The 24399-nt window shown below is 31.3% G+C and overlaps 1 protein-coding gene and 8 non-coding genes across 9 annotated transcripts in view; all 9 read left to right on the top strand.

Moving 5' to 3' along the window:
* The window catches only part of LOC107438559 (excitatory amino acid transporter), a 45508-nt gene that overhangs the window by 669 nt on the left and 20440 nt on the right, over nt 1-24399 (top strand). The window contains exons 2-3 of the mRNA XM_043044664.2: nt 830-1000; nt 6321-6519. Of these exons, the coding sequence (XP_042900598.1) occupies nt 902-1000; nt 6321-6519 (298 nt within the window). The 5' untranslated portion in view covers nt 830-901. The remainder of the gene's footprint in view (nt 1-829; nt 1001-6320; nt 6520-24399) is intronic.
* On the top strand, nt 10646-10717 carry TRNAP-UGG (transfer RNA proline (anticodon UGG)). The gene has a single exon. It is a non-coding gene; the product is annotated as a tRNA-Pro (tRNA).
* TRNAP-AGG (transfer RNA proline (anticodon AGG)) lies at nt 10907-10978 on the top strand. The gene has a single exon. It is a non-coding gene; the product is annotated as a tRNA-Pro (tRNA).
* TRNAP-CGG (transfer RNA proline (anticodon CGG)) lies at nt 15458-15529 on the top strand. Its single transcript has one exon. It is a non-coding gene; the product is annotated as a tRNA-Pro (tRNA).
* On the top strand, nt 15774-15845 carry TRNAP-AGG (transfer RNA proline (anticodon AGG)). Its single transcript has one exon. It is a non-coding gene; the product is annotated as a tRNA-Pro (tRNA).
* On the top strand, nt 17243-17314 carry TRNAP-UGG (transfer RNA proline (anticodon UGG)). The gene has a single exon. It is a non-coding gene; the product is annotated as a tRNA-Pro (tRNA).
* Nucleotides 18416-18487, top strand: TRNAP-AGG (transfer RNA proline (anticodon AGG)). The gene has a single exon. It is a non-coding gene; the product is annotated as a tRNA-Pro (tRNA).
* Nucleotides 18736-18807, top strand: TRNAR-CCU (transfer RNA arginine (anticodon CCU)). Its single transcript has one exon. It is a non-coding gene; the product is annotated as a tRNA-Arg (tRNA).
* Nucleotides 19380-19451, top strand: TRNAP-AGG (transfer RNA proline (anticodon CGG)). Its single transcript has one exon. It is a non-coding gene; the product is annotated as a tRNA-Pro (tRNA).

Genomic DNA, 24399 nt, shown 5'->3' with positions numbered 1-24399 from the left:
AAAAAAAAAAAAAAGATTGCAATATTTAATAATTATAATAACAATTTGATAATTATATAAATAAAAATGAATTACTATGTTTGCAAATGATACACATTGAAAAAAGTGTAACTTATAACAAAAAGTATAGTTCATAGGTTCAAATTTTTAAAGATAGTGAAAACACAAATGTTTCCTCTTTTAAAATTAAACTTTAAAAAAGCAGAAAAGAGACGCAAAATCAGATTTCACTGCACAACGAAGATAGTTTCCTTGCAAGAGCATATGAATAGTGTACTCTCAAATCTTCTTTAATTTATAAAATTTCAAGGATTTCAAGGTGGATTTTACATTTAATGCAAGCTTTCAAAACAGTTTTTAGTTTGAACAGAAAGTGTAAACACGTTTTATAACGATATCCATTAATTAATTAGAAAATAATAAAATAACTAACGACGCACAAATAAAAAAATTAAAAAAATGTTTGTGAGTTTCATTTTGAGTCTCAACTCTTTAAATAAATAATACAAATTTATAAAATAAGAGAAACACTGTCTGCACTTTTATTTTGTATCTTACAGAATGTTTTCTATGCTTCAGCACAATGATAAAAATGCTAAATACATAATACATAAGAAGTTATATATAAATTACATAAGAGGTTATTTAAGACACTTTTTGGATTACCAATAGATTGTAAGTTGTAATAAATTTGAAAGATCATTTTAACTTATTTCCTACAGAAATAATTAATGATATATTATCAAACAACTTTTTTTACATATTGTGTTGTATTTAAAAATTGTTTGATGAAATCAAAATAATTGAAGCGAATTGATTTCTTTTTTAGCAGACAGAACGGTCTTTTCCGATTAGAAATGGGGAACGAATAAGAAATTAGAGTTTGTGGAAAATTAATGCCATGGATATAGTACCAACTGAAAGTACCGTTAGGACACCAATGATACCTAATTCGACTGTTATAAGAGTGACTGATGATTCCAGCAAATGTAAACGTGCGGTAATTATGAGAGCTATTTTATTAATTACATTCTATTCGTGTTTACTAACGTTTATTTAAAGGTGCGTTCATAAAGAGAAAAAGATAGGCTACAGTTGAAAGATGGCTCATGCGGACGGCTAAAATAATTCTGTTATTTATCAAATTTTCTCTAAAAATTTTGACAGATTCACAAAACTGTTTTACACTTTCTTACGAGGTTGTATGTCAATAAATTTGAGTGTTATTACAATTAAAATTATAAAATAAGGGTTTTACAACGGAAGTTATAAAATTTATTGTTTTGAATAATAGTTAATATTCACTGTTTAAATAATAGAAAACATTATGTTGTTCGTAAATATTTATATTACGCCATTTTAATAGTAACTTTTTTTAATAATTGAATTGCATTTTGTTCATAAACCAATAATAGGCTTTATCTAAATTGTCTACTTATTGCGGAGAAAAAATTTAAGTTCGAAATAAATCTAATTTCTACCATGGTATATTTTGAAGTTTATAGTGATAGTGAATATTTATATTGATTATGAATTGCTTGTCAAAGTTTAAAATAACCTTATTTCAGTACTAAGGCGGCGTTCATGTAAGCATATATCAAGAAGTGAAGAAGTGAGAGTGCAGAGAAGTGAACAAATGTTACACATATCTACGATATCAGTACATTCATATAGATGTACTACATCTTATATATTAGTTATGTGTTTCTGTCCGAATTTGTTGCGTTGACATATTATTGTTTTTGTATTTGAATATATCTGAAAATAACATTCTAAAAGGAGGTAATTTAAAAGAGGAAGATTACCTCCTTCTTCCCTCTTCCTTCTAAAAGAGGAGGCATTGTGTCAATTTTTTGGTATAATTTGTATCATCAAAAAAGTACAAATAAAGACGATAAATCGACGTGGTATTGCACTACAACGAGAACAGGCTATAGCGCATGTGTGTGCATTAAAGATGGATTATTTTCCTGTATGCTTGCCTATGTTTATGTACAATTTTGCAATTTGAGGACATCAAATATTTTTGGAAAAATTTTTAATTTATACGTGTAACAAAGATATTTATATTAGATTGATAACTAATATCACGTGCAGAACCATCTTCATCAAACTTGATTTCATTACCTGAGCAGTTTTGAAATATCATATATTCGGTTAAATTAAAATCTGCTTATTTTTGGAGGAAATTATTTTAAGACGAGAATAGCGTTTTCATCTGTTAGTTTCAGCAAGGTGATTTTTTGCGCTTCTTTTGTCTTCGCTGTAGGGCAAACTATCTCTTTTTCTTTTTTTAATGGATTTTCGAATTTATGCTTTTTTTATTTTATAATCGTTGTGATACATATTTTCTTTTGGAATCAAGCAAAAAGTACTATTTTTTTAAAATTTGAATTGAAGTCTTTTGTGTGTTTTTAAAATATATAAAATTCTTTTTTTGATAAAAGTAAGAGAGAGATAAGCGAAAATACTTCCAATTGAATTTTGACATGATCATGTAAATAATATTATTTTAATTTGCACAAACAAATACATTAACAAGCAAACAATGGCGTACAAAGAGAGAGCTAAAGTGGCATCCACTCAAAAGGTACTGAAGAATTTTTAATTGTTAGGTGAATACTACTTGGTTTGAGCAAAATATTTTAAGAAGAATAAAATGTAATTTTCAATTTTCAAAGCTGTGTTTCACTTTCAATACATAGGTACAGGACAAAACACTAAAATATTAAGTGGAAAATTAAAAGAACAAAAGGTTTTTCACTGTGAAAAATAAATAAATATTTTTACGCTAATTAACTAAACTAACTCAGTGGCGCGACAGCCCATTAAGAGGGCCAAGACCGACTGTGCCCATCTCAGTTTTCTTGACCTTGGGCTCTGGGGTGCAGGAGCATATGTTCCGGTCAGGTGGTCAGCCGAACGCGGAACCCCCAGTGTTAGTTCCCAAGCATGCTTGGTACTCATTTTATCGACCCACTGAAGGGATGAAAGGCTGAGTCGGCCTTGCCCGGCCCAAGGATCGAACCAAGGACCTGTGGCACGACAGCGCGAAGCGCTACCGCTCAGCCACCGGGCGTCTTTTACGCTAATTGCTTATTCAAAATATAATACATAGTTCTTGTAATTAATATATTTAATGATTAAAGTTAGTTTTTTATTCGTTTCCACTATGAGATTCTTCTAAGACAACACGATGGTAAAGCTCTCTGGGATATTAAAGTGTGTTAATTATTAACACATCACTTATTAAGGTATTTTTTTGCTAAATTAGAAGAAATTTAAAATATGACTACTTTAATAAAGCATAAAAAATCGTTAATGAATTAAACATGAAATATTTTATTCATTCATAATTTTCGACATTTTATTTATTAAATTAGATACATTTTTGTACAGAGGCAAATTCAATAACTCATAATTTAACTCCCTTTAAGACTTTTGTTTTTAATGAAAGTATTAAATATCTGCCAAATTTTATTGTTTTTTTAAAGCAGTTTTATTAAAATATCTCTCAGCTGATGTGTAATATTAATTTGCAACATTACTTTATTAAATAGAAACCAAATGCGATTTGATAAATCAATAATTTTTTATGCTAAATAAATGTGAAAAATAAATCGATTAACATCTATTAATGTGTATACATATAATTAAATAAAAAATTTGTGTGCGTGTCTGTGTTACTGTATACGGCATTGCGGGTAAACCATAGGCTCTAAAATTTTCCTTTACAATCAAGAATACGACATTCCCATGAAATTAAATGAGTACAAATTACGAAGTCAAACTTTCTATTTTTTAAATTTATTTTTAAATCACAAACATTTAAAAAATTGAATTTTTTTTATTAGTTTAGTGGAAGCCATTGAATTAAATTAAACTGTAAACGATTCAGTTTTTGTCAAATATTTTAAAAATAACATGAGTGACGTCTGTAGCTTATAGCTTTGATCAAAAAAGTTGATTATTACGTATTCCGTAATACTTAATAATTTTTTATTCGTTATGCCAGAGGTAATCTGAATGATCATAGGCTGATTACGAGACCAAATTAGTATCTCTAAGGTTACCTGAAACCTCGAGAGTATTTTATAGTTATGCTTTTAAAACGTATTACTATAAAAAAAAATAATTTAAAATCAACTGTAATTTAAATTTAAAAAAAATCAAAATTAATTGAGAAATGATACTAATTCGTAGAGGATGAATGTAAAAAATTTCCAATATTATTATTAACACCAAGGATAATTAATTTTGGTAATAGTTACTAATTCAAGCAAAATAATAAGATGTGTGCTAAAAAGAAAAAAATTTATGGAGAAATGGTACTAATTCATCAAAGAGCGCGTAAAATATTCAGCAAACTGTTATTAATGTCAATGATGCTTAATTAATTTTGGTAATTTGTATAAATTACAATGAAAAAATAAGCAATGAATTAAAAAGCAAAGTTAATATAGAAAATGTATTTATTTTAAATTTGGTACCTATTACAGCTGCATCAATACTGAACATTTTTGCGATAGATACAGAGGAAAAGGGTTTTTACGGCTTCTCGACGATATAAATACAGAAGAAAGTAGCTTGATTGTAGTAAATTTTAAATATCATGATTTGACTAAAGCAAACAGCATTATTTCGAATTATGCCTAATACAGTTAGTCCTTATTTTAATGGTATGAACGACTAAGAACGTGTTTTGCTTATTCTAAGAAAGTAAAGTCACCGAGAGGGGCAACTAATAATAAAGGAAAAAAACATTGAAATTATTTTAGCTTTAGTAGCGTGTCGGTATTTGTCTTACAGTTTTTGTATAATTTTGCAGCGTTGTTCTGTACTGAGTTATTGATTTTTTTTAATTTCATACGAAGAACGAGTATCCAGCTAGTTAATAATCTATTTAATATTTACATTATTAAAATCCTGGTAGTTACAGATTCCTACTGTATTTAAAGCAGTAGAGTATTAACAATTAAGATAAGGAATGATTACATCACTTTTGCATTACAAAATACACTTCACAGCATGATTATTAGGTTCTATATATTTATTTAGATTATTTATAAATAGTGGTGGTTATTGTATATTAGTAAATCGAGTAAACCAAATCAAAAATTAAATGGTGAAGCACAACGTTAGCTACCACTTTAGATAATCAAGGAAGATCACCAACTAAAATATAAGTTCAGGTGAATGGATTTATTGCTCTTTAATATTCATTAAAATAAAAAAGTATTAAGTTTTTTTAGTAAATAGTAGACTAAAATTAGCCCTGTTTCATTTTATTTATTTTTTTATGATTTGAAATAGGTTAAGTAATTAATTTTATGAATTGTCCACACCAACCCATTTTTTAAAATACCTTTTTGAGAGCTCCTCCTCTGCACGTACAGAATAAATTTAAAATAAAAATTAAAAATTTTAATGATGCATAGTGCTCAAAATAAAAGACGGACCACTCTGAATAACTTTGATTTAATTATCGAATTTTTACGTTCTAGAACTCAATCATAATTCATAATGGTTCGAGGGGGTGACCTCGAATATGCTAACTAATAAGTGCAAACGATATTTTAAATTGCGAAATCAGACACAAAACCGTACTTTTTCAGGATAAACATACCTTTTTTTCAACGGATTTGGATTTCTGTCCCTCAAAATATAGGGGGTAGCCGCAATCTGGGAAATATGGTCCCCCTAGTTTGATCAGGGAGAGGTTCAAAGTTTGGACCCTTCAATGTTAATTTCCTTTTTAGTGTATTTCGCCATATCTCAAAAAATTTTTAAGCTAATTGAAAGCTTTTTGCACACAATTATGAAATTCATTTAACTAAAGATAATTCCATGCAAAAAAATAAATTTTAGTTAATATTTATTACTTTTTATTATTTTGTTTAATAAGAGTCGAAAAAATTTTGAATTGCATGGTATAAAATTTTTTGCATTATTTTAACGAATGTAGTTTTAAACGGCAAACTAAGAAATTTTAACGAAATCGGTCGAATAGTTCCTGAGAAATTGAATTTTAAAAATATGGCTTCTTTAAAATTCGATTTCTCAGGAGCTATTCGACCGATTGGATGAACGTATATTATATATAGATGTATCGATTATGCATACGATAGTTTTTTTTATACCAACTTCTCACGTAATGTTATAATTTAATAAAATTTGGGCGACCAATTGATGCATATCTACACTTCTAAAAAATTGATCGAATTAAATTTGTCAGAATAGAATATTTTACTCAATTATCGTGTTAATGTTTTAATTTCTACCAGGCACTCTTCATTAATTTAAATACAATTCTTCTTAAGGTTTCTAAATGGATGAAGAAAAATTTGCTTTTGGTGTTAACTGTTTTTGCCGTCATAGTTGGTATTGCATTAGGATTCGTTGCCAGATTTTTTTCATATACTACCGAAACAGTAACAGTTGTTGCTTTCCCTGGAGAACTTCTTATGAGAATGTTGAAAATGCTGATTCTTCCACTTATAGTATCATCCATGATATCAGGTATGAATTATTTATTTTATACAACAAAAATAATAATATTAGTCGAGTTAATAAAATCTAAAATATTGAGTTTGATTTTATACATTTATTATTTTATATGTAGCTCATTATCACTGATAAACAATAAGAAACAGTCCCTATCTGGCCTGGTCACCAAAATCACTCGACCTGATTTCTGTCGGTTACACTTCATTTATCGTAAAAACTGACGTTAAAATGGCAGATGACGCAGTGCAAAATTATTTTAAGTTTCAAAAGTGGTATACAATAGAGCATAATCAAAAACGCAGTGAGTACAACTGAATTCTAATTTTAAGCATATTATAGATTGTACTTCGAAGATTCAAAGTAAAAGAATTAAATCTGTTTTTCATTACAATAGACAGTGTACTCGAAGTAATTCTGACGGTATATTCGTAATTCGAAGGTATTTCAAAGTGGTATGCAATAAAGCATAATCAGGAATACACTAAGTACAACTAAACTCTAATTTCAAGCATATTAGATAGTCGAAAGTTACTTAGAAGATTCAAAGTAAAAGAATCAAATAAATTTTTCATTGCAATATACAGTGTACTCGAAGTAATTCTAATGATATATTCGTAATTCGAAGGTATTTCGAAGTGGTATGCAATGAAGCATAATCTGGAATACACTACGTATAACTAAACTCTAATTTCAAGCATATTAGATTGTGTTTTTAGCAAGTTATTTAGAAGATTCAAAGTGAAAGAATATAAATCTATTTTTCATTGCAATATACAGTGTACTCGAAGTAATTCTAACGATATATTCGTAATTCGAAGATTTTCAAAGTGGTATGCAATAAAGCATAATCAGGAATACACTAAATACAACTAAACTCTAATTTCAAGCATATTAGATAGTGTTTTTTGCAAGTTATTTAGAAGATTCAAAGTGAAAGAATTAAATCTATTTTTCATTGCAATATACAGTGTACTCGAAGTAATTCTTACGATATATTCGTAATTCGAAGGTTTTTCAAAGTGATATGCAATAAAGCATAATCAGGAATACACTAAATACAACTAAACTCTAATTTCAAGCATATTAGATAGTGTTTTTAGGAAGTTATTTAGAAAATTCAAAGTAAAAGAATCAAATATATTTTTCATTGCAATATGCAGTGTACTCGAAGTAATTCGAATTCAAAAAGAAAGGTAAAAAAGTTTGAATTATCCAAAATTCGATTTAAATCATTTCCACTATCGCTGCGTTTGCGAAGCACTTTGTAGTGAAGGAATGAAGGATGAAGTACCTTTTTAAAAAAGTAATTAGGAACTAGTTTTTAAGTTAAACTGATAAATTCTTAATTTTTAAAAATAATATTAAAAATGCATAATTTTTAATCAAAATAAAACAATGAAGAAATATTTAAATGGGGCGATTAATACTTGAATGTGGTTTACTTATGAAAAACTTGACTTAAGTGCGTAGCGTAAAATTTCATTCGTATTTTTTTCACTAATAACTGATTGCTAATCTTTTATTTATTTATTTTTAATTATAAAATACGATGTTTCCTTTTTAGTAGTCGTCTAAAAATTTATTCGTAATTTAGTAAAGAAATTTGAATAAAAAATATTTTATTCAACGAATGTCGAGTTCTATAAAAGCGTGTTTCTGATAGAATGCGATTATACATCAGATAGTGATTGTATTTAATGTGATTATATTTTATTTTTTAGTTTGTTTTTTCAATAATTGATACAATTTCAATAATATACATACGCATGTACAGTGGCGTACGCAAGGGAGGGGTTTAGGGGTTCAAACACCCCCTTTGAGCTCAGACAAAATTGCAAAAATAAAAATTTTAGCTGAAATTTTGCTAGCTATTATTTTTTAAGACTATATATTTTTATTTACATTACGCCTACTTTTTTTTTCCTCACGGTATTTCTCAGAATACTCCAAAAACATTTACTATAATAGGGTTGTACTTTTAAGACCAAATTCACGTGATACTGTTACGGACTGGTTCCTTTCTGTCCTGCCAGTATAGTTTTCGAAACAGGCTGTCATTCGCGAGGTCTTTACGCGATGATTCTGGAATCCTAGACGTTCTGTCGTCTTTGAGACAGTTCGAGAATTTTGGGGATGCAGTGAAAAATTATATAAAAGGGGGAACGGAGTACAGTGGAGTTAGTTAGTCAGACTAAGAGTTATCTCTGCCGCTTGTCTTTCGGAGCTTGTCGCTAAATCTATTTTGATTTATCTCAACAAAAAGTTCATTCAATCGCCGAACCCGTCGTCGCCACTATTTCGACTAGTGAAGAAATCAGTAACAATACCATTGGAGATACTGTGCTCCTTGAAGTTATTCATTACAGCTCGAAACTTTGAGATCGTAGCATAGCGGATATTTCTGTACCAATCCATATATNTACTGTTATGGACTGGTTCCTTTCTGTTCTGCCAGTCGCGATAGTTTTCGAGACTGGCTGTCATTCGCGAGGTCTTTACGCGATGATTCTGGAATCTTAGACGTTCTGTCATCTTTGAGACAATTCGAGAATTTTGGAAATGCGGTGAAAAATTATATAAAACGGGGAACGGAGTACAATGTAAGTTTTTCTGTTGTACAGAAATGTGATACCGTTGAAGAAAACGTTTCTAGCATAACAAAATCTGATGAATGTGAAAGTGACCCTCAAAGTGTTACTTCCTACCCATATGACATTGGATTGTTTTCAGAAGATATTGCATTATGTTCTTAAACTTAAAAAATCAAATCAAAATTTAACTAAGCAATGTTGTCTAAATAAAAAGTCAAAATTGTCTAGCTGTCTAAATTAGGGAAATAATAGTGCTTTATAACAGACTCGAATTTCTTTTAGTAGTTTCAGAAAATTATGAACACCCCCCTTGAAAAAATTTTGCTTACGCCACTGCGCATGTATATATTTGGAATAATATATTTATCAATTTCTTCAATATATATTTTATAATTATTAATACGAATACGTATAGTCAACATTTTTAAGCATCTTAAAATTTCTCAACATCTTTATATCGTCTTAATCTTAAAATAAATTTGATAATTATCTGGTCGCGCGTATTCGTAGAATTATTTTTATAATAGTTAATAACGTGCTTTTTTAACAGGGGCTTTCTTTCCGTTGTTCTTTTTCCGGGTTCTTTTTTTCCATAGTTTTTTTTTTTTTTTTTTCGTGAATTCCCTTCAACCCTCTCTCTGCACACCACTGACAAGGCTGGCAAAAAATAAACAAAGAGGATTGCACGTTAAACATTTATTTGTAAAAAAGAAAAAAAATATTAAAATACATATAAATTAAATGAATGAAAACCCTCAATGAAAAAAAAGGGAATATCTTTCGACAATTTCATTAAATTTCTCGGCTTTAAAATGAGAGCTTATTATTGGAATTAAGACGAAGGAAATATATTTTACAAGTTGAATTAGTTGATAAAGAAGACGAAAGATAGCAGCACTATCAACATCAAATTCCTTTCCTAGAAGAAAATTAAAACCATTTATATGAAATTAGATTTGATTTTTTTTTTTCAAACATAAAGAAAACTATTTCCACAAATCCATAAAAAGAACTAAACAGTGTTTTAAAAGATAAAAAGTGAGATCAAAGCAGAAACAAGGCAGTTTGTCAAGAAATTTCTATTATGAGGAGAAAAATATGGCTCTTAAAGTAAAATAAATTTAATTTAAATCCTAAACTTTCATTATTCCGTTTCCCATATGCAAATTAAAAGAAAATTATACATTGTAGGAAACATAAGAAAACAAAGATAATAAAAAATTCAACGTGAAATAATTATTATTTAGAAAAATTAGAAATAACTAATACATTTTTTGAAATTAAAAATAAGTTAGGCTGCAATACTTTATTAAATTCAGCAACACTTAAGCAAATAATAGCTGGCAAATGAAATCACCCAAGCCATAAATAAATGTTGTAGACAAAATTTTTTAATAAATAGCAAATTTTGAATAAATAGCACTACAATTAGAATTCCAATTTTAATAATGGCTGATAGCTAGCACATTTTAAACAACAAATACGCATATAAATCACACCCATAACTGTTAACTGATATTAATGCATTATTTTTAAATTTTAATTAAGGCTCGGTGGTCTAGGGGTATGATTCTCGCTTTGGGTGCGAGAGGTCCCGGGTTCAAATCCCGGTCGAGCCCTAAGTTTTCAATTTTGCAAGTCCGTTACCTTCTAGCATTCATTACAAAATTTGAACGGATGAAAATGGATAAAAGGAACTTGAGTCATATTTTATTGACGTAGTAAAATAGAGCATCAAGGATTCAACAGTGAATAATAGCATTAATATAATTCTAACATATTAAAAAGTTTTGCCGCGCTTAACTTGTGGCTCGGTGGTCTAGGGGTATGATTCTCGCTTAGGGTGCGAGAGGTCCCGGGTTCAAATCCCGGCCGAGCCCTACGTGTGTTATTTTGTATAATCGTTAAATTTACAGGTAATTTAGCAGTTCTGTCTTATTAATATGAATGCTCTTAATGATATTATTTTTAGTTTATGCAATGTGACATAACCCGTGAAAAAGTCTAAATCTTTATTTAATCTATAAGGTTGGGCAATCCAGTGACCGTCGAAGTATCTCAAGGTAACTATCTATCTATCTATCTATCTATATATATATATATATATATATATAGATATTTATATAGATAGATAGATAGATATTAGTATTATCCGGTTTCGAATTATCTGAACTTTACAAAATAGCAATCACGAATTCAAATTTGCAATTTTAACTTCATAATTCGAATTGTTTTTAAAATTAAAAAATTGTTTCCTGTAAATTATTCCTCTCTCATCTAACGGTATTTTTTTCTATTCTGTTTCACTCTTTTTTTTTTCTTCTTAAATTTAATATTCTGTTCACTGTTAAATTTAAAACCAAGAATCTTCCCATCGGTCCGTTGTAGGAACCTATATTTCCTATACGGGGGGGGGGGTTAGAAGCAGTTTTCACCAAGGAAATGTTAAAGCTCACTCGAAATAGAGACGTTTATTTATTAATTTTTTAAAATTTAGAAACAATAAGATTATCTATTTTCTTTTTTAATTGTAAATTTGGTTACACAAATGTTTTGTGAAAAATTGTAATATTAGAAGGGACCGTGTCTCTTAATTCATAAAATGTGAGCATGCTAAAGCTCCCTCTGCACCCCCCCCCCGGGTTCTGCGGTCCCTGTTGACATCGACTTCTGAGTTTAATTTTAATAATTCAGTATTTGAATAAAAAGAATTGTTCTATGGCTTGGTGGTCTATGGGTATGAGTTTCGCTTTGGGTGCAAGAGCTCCTGGGTTTAAATCCCAGTCGAGCCCTAAGATTGTAATTCTGCAAATACGATACATTCTAGCATGCATTACAAAACTTGCGAGATGAAATTAAAAAGAAATTTGTTGCTGTTTCATAGTATCGTGGTTGATAAAGTAAATTATTTTCAAAGAAGTAAATTGAGCAATATTTTATCGACAGTGTAAAATAAAGCGTAAAAAAAGAAGGAAAAAAAAAACTGCAGAGGATAATATCATTTATACCACTAACAGATTAAAAATATGCTACCTTTGTGAAGCAGCGGTTCAGTTTTTTAGGGAGGGTAACGATTCCCTTGTGGTGTTACAAAAAACACTATGGTTCTGTGGAAGAGTGAAAAAGGTTCAGTGAGTTAGTACTTTTTAAAACCAGTGATGAGATTTAGAACTAATGATGAGATTTACAACCTCTGATAGCATTTATATCCACCCTTCGTTTGGAAAATGAAAAAGATTTACTAAATATGAATTAATGGAATGAGATTTTTAAACGCAATTGTTTCATGAAATGAAAAATTATCCGTGAAAAAGTCATTCCTATATAATATCTAAAAAATTGAGCTAAATTTAGAGAAGTAAGACGAGAATTTATGGCAAAGAATAGCTCGAACTCAAATGATTATTTTTATTTTAGTATTGCAGGATTTGAATAAGAAAAAATAACGTGCGGCTATACGATCCAGGGGTATGATTCTCGCGTTGGGTGCGAGAGGTCCCGGGTTCAAATCCCCGTCGAGCCGGAAGGTTATACCATTTTGAATCCGTTACGATCAAGCACGCGTTATAAATTTGCATAAAAAAATAGAGAAAATATATACATTATATCACGATATCGCGTGTAATAAGTGGAAATTATTTTCAAGAAATAAAATTGAGTTATTATTTTTTTGACGTTTGAAAACAGCGCATAAAAACGTACGATGGAGGATACTATCTTTCATAATACTGACAAATTAAAAATATGCAGCCCTTGCGAGGAAGTGGCTCAGTGGTCTAGGGGTAAGTAGGGCGCGCCGAGCCCATCGGGATTACTTTTGTACCCTCGATTGGAAAATTAGAAAGATTTACGAAATATGATTGAACCGAATAAGAATTTTTAAAGCAATTGTTTCTGTTGTCATTCCCTGGGAAGGATAGCTACGAAGTTTTTTTCTTTTTATACCGCCAGATGGCGTTCTTTTTAAATTTGTATGTGTTTGTCTGTTTTTTGTTAATAAACCTTTACTTTCTGTCTGAATCTCGATCCACGGACTACAGTTGGCAGCATGGCCGTGGTTTTCAAAATTATGACGCAGTAAAAAGTTTCACTTAGTTTCGCCGTGATTTACATCGTTTGGATTCCAAAATCAAAATGAACAGGGATCTGCCGAGTATCCCACTGCTGAACAGTGNGATTCTCGCTTAGGATGCGTGAGGTCCCGGGTTCTAATCCCGGCCGAGCCCTGCGGGATTACTTTTGTACCTTTGTTTGGAAAATGAGAAAGATTTACCAAATATGAATGAACCAAATGATATTTTTTTAAAGCAATTGTTTTATGGATTGAGAAATTATCCGTGAAAAAGTCATTCCTATATATTATCGAAAAAAGTGGGTGAAATTTAGAGAAATAAGACAAGAATTTTTGGCAAGGTATAGCTCGAACTCAAATGACGATTTTTATTTTAGTAATTCAGAGTTTGAATAAGAAATAATAACGTGCGGTTCGATGGTCTAGGGGTATGATTCTTGCTTTGGGAGCGAGAGGTCCCGGGTTCAAATCCCGGTCGCGTGCGAAGGTTATACCATTTAGAATCCGAAGCGATCTAGCATGCATTATACAATTTGTAAGAAAAAAATAGAGAAAATGTATACATTATATCACGGTATTGCGTCTAATAAGTGGAAATTATTTTCAGGAAATATAATTGAGTAATATTATTTTTTTTGACATTTGAAAATAGTGCATAAAAACGCGCGAAGGAGGATAATATCTTTTATAATACTGACAAATTAAAAATATGCAGCCCTTGCGTGGATGTTGCTCGGAGGTCTAGGTGTATGATTCTCGCTTAGGGTGCGAGTGGTCCCGGGTTCAAATCCCGTCCGAGCCCAGCGTTAATACTTTTGTACCTTCGATTGGAAAATGAGAAAGATTTAAAAAATATGACTGAACCGAATGAGATTTTTTAAAGCAATTGTTTTATGGTATGAGAATTTATCCGTGAAAAAGTCAAATTTAGAGAAATAACACAAGAATTTTAGGCAAAGTATAGCTCGAACTCAAATGAAGATTTTTATTTTAGTAATTCAGGATTTGAATAAGAAAAAATAATGTGCGGCTCGTTGGTCTAGGGGTATGATTCTTGCTTTGGGTGCGAGATGTCCCGGGATCAAATCCCGGTCGGGTCCGAATGTTATACTATTTCGAATCCGAAACGAGCTGGCACGCGTTATAAAATTTGCAAGAAAAAAATAGAGAAAATGTTTTCATTAATTCACGGTATCGCGTCTAATAAGTGGAAATTATTTTCAAGAATTAAAATTGAGTTATTATTTTTTTGACTTTTGAAAAGAGAGCAAAAAAACGTACGATGGAGGATAATATCTTTCATAATACTGACAAATTAAAAATATACAGCCCTAGCGAGGATGTGGCTCGGAGGTTTAGGAGTATGATTCTCGCTTCGGGTGCGAGTTGTCCCGGGATCAAATCACGGCCGAGCCCTGCGGGATTACTTTTGTTCCTTCGTTTGCAAAATGAGAAAGATTTTTTAAAGCAATTGCTTTATGGAATGAGAAATTATCCGTGAAAAAGTCATTCCTACATATTATCTAAAAAAGGGGGTGAAATTTAGAGAAATAAGACCAGAATTTTTTTCAAAATATAGCTAGAACTCAAATGACGATTTTTATTTTAGTAATTCAGGATTTGAATAAGAACAAATAATATGCGGCTCGTTGGTCTAGGGGTATGACTCTCGCTTTGGGTGCGAGATGTCCCGGGATCAAATCCCGGTCGAGTCCGAAGGTTATACCATTTTGAATCCGATACGATCTAGCTCGCGTTATAAAATTTGCATGAAATAAATAGAGAAAATGTTTACATTATTTCACGGTAATGCGTCTAAAAAGTGGAAATTATTTTCAAGAAATAAAATTGAGTTATTATTTTTTTGACTTTTGAAAAGAGCGCATAAAAACGTACGATGGAGGATAATATCTTTCATAATACTGACAAATTAAAAATATGCAGCCCTTGCGTGGATGTGGCTCGGTGGTCTAGGGGGATGATTCTCGCTTAGGATGAGTGAGGTCCCGGGTTCAAATGCCGGCCGAGCCCTGCGGGTTTACTTTTGTACCTTTGTTTGGAAAATGAGAAAGATTTACCAAATATGAATGAACCAAATGAGATTTTTTAAAGCAATTGTTTTATGGATTGAGAAATTATCCTTGAAAAAGTCATTCCTATATATTTTCTAAAAAAGTGGGTAAAATTTAGAGATATAAGACGAGAATTTTTGGCAAAGTATAGCTCGAATTCAAATGACGATTTTTATTACAGTAATTCAGGATTTGAATAAGAAAATATAATGTGAGGCTTGGTGGTCTAGGGGTATGATTCTCGCTTCGGGTGCGAGAGGTCCCGGGTTCAAATCCTGGTCGAGTCCGAAGGTTATACCATTTTGAATCCGATACGATCTAGCATGCGTTATAAAATTTGCAAGAAAAAAGTAGAGAAAATGTATACATTATTTCACGGTATCGCGTCTAATAAGTAGAAATTATTTTCGAGAAATAAAATTGAGTTATTATTTTTTTGACATTTCAAAGTAGTGCATAAAAACCTACGATGGAGGATAATATCTGTCATACTACTGACAAATTAAAAATATGCAGCCCTTGCGTGGATGTGGCTCGGTGGTCTAATGGGATGATTCTCGCTTAGGATGCGTGAGGTCCCGGGTTCAAATCCCGGCCGAGCCCTGCGGGATTACTTTTGTACCTTTGTTTGGAAAATGAGAAAGATTCACCAAATATGAATGAACCAAATGAGATTTTTTAAAGCAATTGTTTTATGGATTGAGAAATTATCCGTGAAAAAGTCATTTCTATATATTTTCTAAAAAAGTGGGTAAAATTTAGAGATATTAGACGAGAATTTTTGGCAAAGTATAGCTCGAACTCAAATGACGATTTTTATTACAGTAATTCAGGATTTGAATAAGAAAATATAAAGTGAGGCTCGGTGGTCTAGGGGTATGATTCTCGCTTCGGGTGCGAGAGGTCCCTCGTTCAAATCCTGGTCGAGCCCGAAAGTTATACTATTTCGAATCCGAAACGAGCTGGCACGCGTTATAAAATTTGCAAGAAAAAAATAGAGAAAATGTTTACATTAACTCACGGTATCGCGTCTAATAAGTAGAAATTATTTTCGAGAAATAAAATGGAGTTTTTTTTTTTGACATTTCAGAATAGTGCATGAAAACCTACGATGGAGGATAATATCTGTCATACTACTGACAAATTAAAAATATGCAGCCCTTGCGTGGATGTGGCTCGGTGGTCTAGGGGTATGATTCTCGCTTAGGGTGCGAGAGGTCCCTCGTTCAAATCCCGGCCGAGCCCTGCGGGATTACTTTTGTTCCTTCGTTTGCAAAATGAGAAAGATTTAAGAAATATGATTGATTTGAATGAGATTTTTTAAAGCAATTGCTTTATGGAATGAGAAATTATCCGTGAAAAAGTCATTCCTATATATTATGTAACAAAGGGGGTGAAATTGAGAGAAATAAGACACGAATTTTTGCCAAAGTATAGCTCGATCTCAAATGACGATATTTATTATAGTAATTCAGGTTTTAATCAAGAAAAAGTAATGTGCGGCTCGGTGGTCTAGGGGTATGATTCTCGCTTTAGGTGCGTGAGGTCCCCGGTTCAAATCCCGGTCGAGCCCGAAAGTTATACTATTTTGAATCTGATACGATCTAGCACGCGTTATAAAATTTGCAAGAAAAAAATAGAGAAAATGTTTACATTAATTCACGGTATCGCGTCTAATAAGTGGAAATTATATTCAAGAAATAAAATTAAGCTATTATTTTTGTGACTTTTGAAAAGAGAGCAGAAAAACGTACGATGGAGGATAATATCTTTCATAATACTGACAAATTAAGAATATGCAGCCCTTGCGTGGATGTGGCTCTTTGGTCTAGGGGTATGATTTTCGGTTAGGATGCGTGAGGTCCCTGGTTCAAATCCCGGCCGAGCCCTGCGGGAAATTTAGAGAAATAAGAAAAGAATTTTTATGAAAGTATAGGTCGAACTCATGTGACGATTTTTATTTTAGTAATTTAGGATTTGAATGAGAAAAAAAAATGTGCGGCTCGGTGGTCTAGGGGTATAATTCTCGCTTTGGATGCGAGAGGTCCCGGGTTCAAACCCCGGCCAAGCCCCTGCGGAATTACTTTTGTACCTTCATTTGGAAAATGAGAAAGATTTACGAAATATGATTGAACCGAATGAGATTTTTTAAAGCAATTGTTTTATGGAATGAGAAATTATCCGTGAAAATGTCTTTCCTATATACTATCTAAAAAAGTGAGTTAAACTTAGAGAAATAAGACAAGAATTTTTGGCAAAGTATAGCTCGAACTCATAGGACGATTTATATATTAGTAATTCAGGATTTGAATAAGAAAAAATAAAGAGCGGCTCTAATGTGTAAGGGTATGATTCTTGTCTTTGGAGCGAGTGGTCCCGGGTTCACTTCCCGGTCGAGTCCGAAAGTTATATTTTCGAGAAATAAAATTGAGTTATTATTTTTTTGACATTTCAAAATAGTGCATAAAAACCTACGATGGAGGATAATATCTTTCATAATACTGACAAATTAAAAATATACAGCCCTAGCGAGGATGTGGCTCGGTGGTCTAGGGGTATGATTCTCGCTTCGGGTGCGAGAGGTCCCTGGTTCAAATCACGGTCGAGCCCGATGGTTATACCATTTTGAATCCGATACGATCTAGCTCGCGTTATAAAATTTGCATGAAATAAATAGAGAAAATGTTTACATTATTTCTCGGTAATGCGTCTAAAAAGTGGAAATTATTTTCAAGAAATAAAATTGAGTTATTATTTTTTTGTAAAGAGCGCATAAAGACGTACGATGGAGGATAATATCTTTCATAATACTGACAAATTAAAAATATGCAGCCCTTGCGTGGATGTGGCTCGGTGGTCTAGGGGTATGCTTCTCGCTTCGGGTGCGAGAGGTCCCTGGTTCAAATCCCGGCCGAGCCCAGCGTGATTACTTTTGTACCTTCGTTTAGAAAATGAGAAAGATTTTCCATATGTGAATGAACCGGATGAGATTTTTTAAAGCAATTGTTTTATGGATAGAAATTATCCGTGAAAAAGTCTTTCCTATGTATTATCAAAAAAAGTGGGTAAAATTTAGAGAAATAAGACAAGAATTTTTAGCAAAGTATAGCTCGAACTCAAATGACGATTTTCATTATAGTAATTCAGGAGTTGAATAAGAAAAAATAGTGTGCGGCTCGGTGGTCTAGGGGTATGATTCTCGCTTAGGGTGCTAGAGGTCCCGGGTTCAGATCCCGGCCGAGCCCTGCGGGATTACTTTTGTTCCTTCGTTTGCAAAATGAGAAAGAATTAAGAAATATGATTGAACTGAATGAGAATTTTTAAAGCAATTGCTTTATGGAATGAGAAATTATCNAGTGGAAATTATTTTCAAGAGATAAAATTGAATTATTATTTTTTTGACATTTGAAAAGAGAGCATAAAAACGTACGATGGAGGATAATATCTTTCATAATACTGTCGAATTAAAAATATGCAGCCCTGGCGAGGATGTGGCTCGGTGGTCTAGGGGTATGATTCTCGCTTCCTGTGCGAGAGGTCATGGGTTCAAATCCCGGCCGAGCCCAACGGGGTTACTTTTGATCCTTCGTTTGTAAAATGAGAAAGATTTAAGAAATATGAGTGAACCAAATGAGATTTTTTAAAGCAATTGTATTATGGAAAGAGAAATTATCCGTGAAAAAGTCATTCCTATATATTATCTAAAAAAGGGGGTGAAATTTAGAGAAATAAGACAAGAATTTTTTTCAAAATATAGCTAGAACTCAAATGACGATTTTTATTTTAGTAATTCAGGATTTGAATAAGAAAAAATAATGTGCGGCTCGTTGGTCTAGGGGTATGATTCTCGCTTTGGGTGCGAGATGTCCCGGGATCAAATCCCGGTCGAGTCCGAAGGTTATACCATTTTGAATCCGATACGATCTAGCACGCGTTATAAAATTTGCATGAAATAAATAGAGAAAATGTTTACATTATTTCACGGTAATGCGTCTAAAAAGTGGAAATTATTTTCAAGAAATAAAATTGAGTTATTATTTTTTTGACTTTTGAAAAGAGCGCATAAAAACGTACGATGGAGGATAATATCTTTCATAATACTGACAAATTAAAAATATGCAGCCCTTGCGTGGATGTGGCTCGGTGGTCTAGGGGTATGATTCTCGCTTAGGGTGCGAGAGGTCCCGGGTTCAAATCCCGGCCGAGCCCAGCGGGATTACTTTTGTACCTTCGTTTGGAAATTGAGGAAGATTTACGAAATATGAATGAGATTTTTGAAAGCAATTGTTTTATGGAATGAGAAATTATCCGTGAAAAAGTCATTCCTATATATTATCTAAAAAAGTGGGTTAAATTTAGAGAAATAAGACAAGAATTTTTGGCAAAGTATAGCTTGAACTCAAATGACGATTTTTATTTTAGTAATTCAGGATTTGAATAAGAAAAAAGAAAGTGCGTCTCTGATGTGTAGGGGTATGATTCTCGCTTTGGGAGCGAGGGGTCCCGGGTTCAAATCCCGGTCGAGTCCGAAGGTTATACCATTTTGAATCCGATACGATCTGGCACGGGTTATAAAATTTGCAAACGAAAATAGAGAAAATGAATGCGTTATTTGTCGGTATCGCGTCAAATAAGTGGAAATTATTTTCAAGAAATAAAATTGAGTTATTATTTTTTTGACATTTGAAACCTTGCGTGGATGTGGCTCTGTGGTCTAGGGGTATGATTCTCGCTTCGGGTGGAAATGCAGTCCCGGGTTCATATCCCGGTCGAGTCCGAAGGTTATACCATTTTGAATCCGATACGAACTGGCACGCGTTATAAAATTTGCAAGAAGAAAATAGAGAAAATGAATGCATTATTTCTCGGTATCGCGTCAAATAAGTATAAATTATTTTCAAGAAATAAAATTGAGTTATTATTTTTTTGACATTTGAAAATAGTTGGAGGATAATATCTTTCATAATACTGACAAATTAAAAATATGCAGACCTTGCGTGAATGTGGCTTGGTGGTCTAGGGGTATGATTCTCGCTTAGGGTGCGAGAGGTCCCTTGTTCAAATCCCGGCCGAGCCCAGCGGGATTACTTTTGTACCTTCGTTTGGAAAATGAGAAAGATTTACGAAATATGAATGAACCGAATGAGATTTTTTATAGCAATTGTTTTATGGAATGAGAAATTATCCGTGAAAAAGTTATTCCTATATATTATCTAAAAAAATGGGTTAAATTTAGAGAAATAGGACAAGAATTTATGGCAAAGTTTAGCTCGAATTCAAATGACGATTTTTAATTTAGTATGTAAGAATTTGAATAAGAATTAGTGATGTGCTGCTCTGTGGTCTCGGATTATGATTCCCGCATTGGGTGCTAAAGGTCCCGGGTTCAAATGACGGTCGCGCCCGTAACTTCTAAACTTGCCAATCCGATACGATCTTGCTTATGAGTTTCAAAGTTTGCTTGAAAAAAATATAGAACATTTGTATGTTATAATGTAGTTATAATTATATTTGTATGTTATGTATACTTAAATATGTACACTTTGTTTAAAAATTTTTGAAGAAATACCAAAAGGATTATTTTTTAACTTTTGAGTAGCTTAGTTCATGCGATTTTTAATGCTTAGCAATAAGATTTACAGCTTTTTGAGGTTTGGTGGTCCTATAATGAATTACGAAATATAAATAGAAATTTTGATCACCGTATGCCCGAAAACCAAACAGTAAACTAGGAGCTTGTTAGTAGGAGCTTATTTTTTAAATTGTTGTTTTCAATAACTGCATAACATTTCGTATATCTAGAGTAAATATTTATGGAGATATGGACTATTATATGTATGTATATATTTAAAAAAAACTTCTTTTTTTGCCTTGCGGTTTTTTGCTTTAACTTAAATATTATTCATTGGAAGTGTTAAATTAGATATTCATTAAGTTAAATTATATAAATAATTATCAGAAAAGTTGGAAGATTGAGAATATATGGAAAATAATAAAGATTAATGACAAGCGAAGGAGAAAAATAGTTGAAATAAAATTAATTTTAAAAACATTTTTATCTAAAAGAAAAAAAACTTTTAAAAATCCTAAAAACAAAATAAAGAAATTGTTTTCATTGTTCTCTCTCGCTTTATATATGGGTCATTCTCACAAAAACAGTCATTTTCATGTCCCCAGTATATTTTATGTTTGTTTTACAACTTACGAAAAAAAATTTTCAGGGAAAGTGTCCTTCAGAATGCAAGCTAACAAAAGAATAAAAATAAAATTATCAATTTTTATTTTTTATTTATTTTAGGTAATTAAAATATACCAATATGTCATTCCCTCACTTGTCCCCACTGCTGATTTAAAAAAAGAAAAAAATTGTTTCTGAAATAAAAATTTTTTTTTTACAAATTCGTGTTTTTTATTTCAGAATACTGAAATATAGAATTCAGAAAATCAATTTTAAATTTAATTTCTGATAAAAATATTAACACAGCACTATTTTAAACTTTGTCCCCAGTGTTTCGCGTCATTCCCTCACAACAATGTTCTTATCACCTGCAATCTTCTTAGAATAAAAATATTTTAATAAAAACTTCAGAAGTTAACAACTGGCATCATAGAACAAAATTGCAGTATGTTTCCATCTTCAACTTAAAGAAGCTTTGCTGTGGAATAAATTTGAATGAATCAAACCAGGTAAAATTTTTTACATTTGTCATTCCCTCATGTCATTTTTTAGAGTAAAATAAAATACAACTTCATCGAGAAAGTGGATAATTATATGTTGCTTTCTTGTATGAATATAATTGTATGTGATTGACTTCAGAAATTAATTAGGCCTAACTGTTATTTTTAAATTTTATTGAATTCGTCATTCCCTCACTAGTGTATAAAGTGAGGGAATGACGCTGAAGTGAGGGAATGATTCAAGATGAGTATATTATTAAATTTTTTTTTGTTCAATCGTGCCAGCCAATTTTATTTCCCAAACCTGTAAAAACTATTAAATATATAAGACTAAATTATAATAAATATTAGATATACTTAGTATGTTATCATTTTCAAACTTTAGGTAGATGTAACTTAGATAAAAACATGTATTAAAATAAAATATCATTCCCTCACTATTAGTGTCATTCCCTCACTTTTTAAATAGTGAAAATAATTAATTTACTTATTAATTAATTTGAAAAATAAATTAAAAAATTAATAAATTAATTTATTAAATTAATTAATTTATTTATTAAATTAATTAATTAATTATTATAAATTAATTAATTATAAATTAATTATTTAAAAAATTGATTAATTTAAATATTAAGTATAATTTATAGGATATATACTTTCTTTATAATGCCATTACATATTTCTATTAATATAAAAAGTTTCAGAGCTTTTTATTCACTTTACTTTTTTGGGATTTTATGAACTGAAAAATGACAGTTTTCGTGAGAATGACCCATATACACTACCGGTCAAAAGTTTAGACTCACTCTTGAATTTTTAAAAATAGACAAATAACTATTAAAAATGACTTCTTTTAAACTGAAAATTACATTAAATTGACTTTGTTTTGAGAAATGTAAGTACACTTATATGGTAAGAACTATAATTTTATGCATAACTTATGAATTTCGTCCGATCTTGGATTCTTCGAAATATCCTCCTTTAGAAATATCCGAAATATCCTTTTTATCACAGCAGCACATATTTTTGGCATTCTTTCTATTAGTTTTTGTAATGTTCTTGCTGATATCTGGTTCCAGCAACTAAGTAAAGATTCCCAAAGATTCCATCTCATTTTTGAAACATTTCTATCGAGTTCATCCCACAATAGCTCAATAGGATTAATATCATGGGATTGAGGGGGCCAATCCATGTATTTCAGTGTTTTTTTCTTTTCTTTTGATGCAATGTAGTTTCTACATAATTTCGATGAATGTTTTGGATCGTTATCTTACTGAAAAACAAATCCTTGACCAGCGATTCTCTGTCCACATGGAAAAGCGTAACGCTGCAATATTCTGTGATAACATTTTTTATCCATAATACCGTCTATTCTTACAAGATCTCCAACTTTATCACCGGCAAAATATCCCCCAAATCATGACTGAACCTCCACCATGCTTCACTGTTGGTAGTAAACATTGACTTGTCATACGTTCCCCAACTAAACGACGAACATACTGCCTTCGTTTGCTTCCAAACAATTCAAATTTTGATTCGTCTTGGAAATACGGTTTTACGGTTTTCGGGCATACAGTTTTACAAAACCTTTGACCACTGTTCTAAAGACCAGGTAACATGTTTTTTAGCCCATTGTAGTCACTTTACTGTATTTTGTTTTTTCAAAAGAGGTTTTCTAGCAGCTACACAACCTTTCAAACCATAGTCACGAAGTCGACGCTGTACAGTAAATACTTACACAATTTTCTGCCGAGTAGCATTCAATTCCTCACGGATTTCTGGTGCTGTTCGAATCCGCTGTCGCTTACTTTGAATGCGGATAAACTTAACCTCACGTTTGGATGTTATTCTAGGTCTCCCCGATCGCTGGCGGCTCTTATTTTGGAAAGTTTCTTTCTTACTTTGCAAAGTTCTGACAACAGTGGTCAGAGAAACATTAGTTTTAGAGGCAATTTATCTACTTGACAAATTGCCTCTAAAACTAATGCATACTTGAATAGCCTTCTGCATAAAGTGCGATAATAACTGCACGTGTTTCCACACTAATTTTTAGTTTTTAACCCATATTTCTGTAATAAATTGTATTAAAAAAATTAATTTTTGTTTTTAATATATACCAGTTATACTGGCTAGTTAAAGCTATTATATCAATATTTAAAATTTGTCATGTACATGAACATGACTTATAATTAACCCCATAAAAGAAGATGAAATGTAAATTGTTTATAAACTAAGAACTTTAAATAAATTACACTTGTTTTAGAATAGGTACTTACATGCACTTTCGTTCATTTCGTTATCAACTACAGAATAAAAACAAAATAAAAAAATAATGAACTGTTTTAAAAGAAAACAGAGTTTTGAGATGTTTGTTTATGATTATGTTTGATAAATTGTATGTTTAAGTCAGAAACATTTAACTATTTTTGAAAATTTTGAAATAAATACAAGTGAGTCTAAACTTTTGACCGGTAGTGTA

This window comes from Parasteatoda tepidariorum, chromosome X1 (genome assembly GCF_043381705.1).
Source record: "Parasteatoda tepidariorum isolate YZ-2023 chromosome X1, CAS_Ptep_4.0, whole genome shotgun sequence".
Lineage (NCBI taxonomy): Eukaryota > Metazoa > Arthropoda > Arachnida > Araneae > Theridiidae > Parasteatoda > Parasteatoda tepidariorum.
This window is presented reverse-complemented; position numbering and strand designations above follow the sequence as displayed.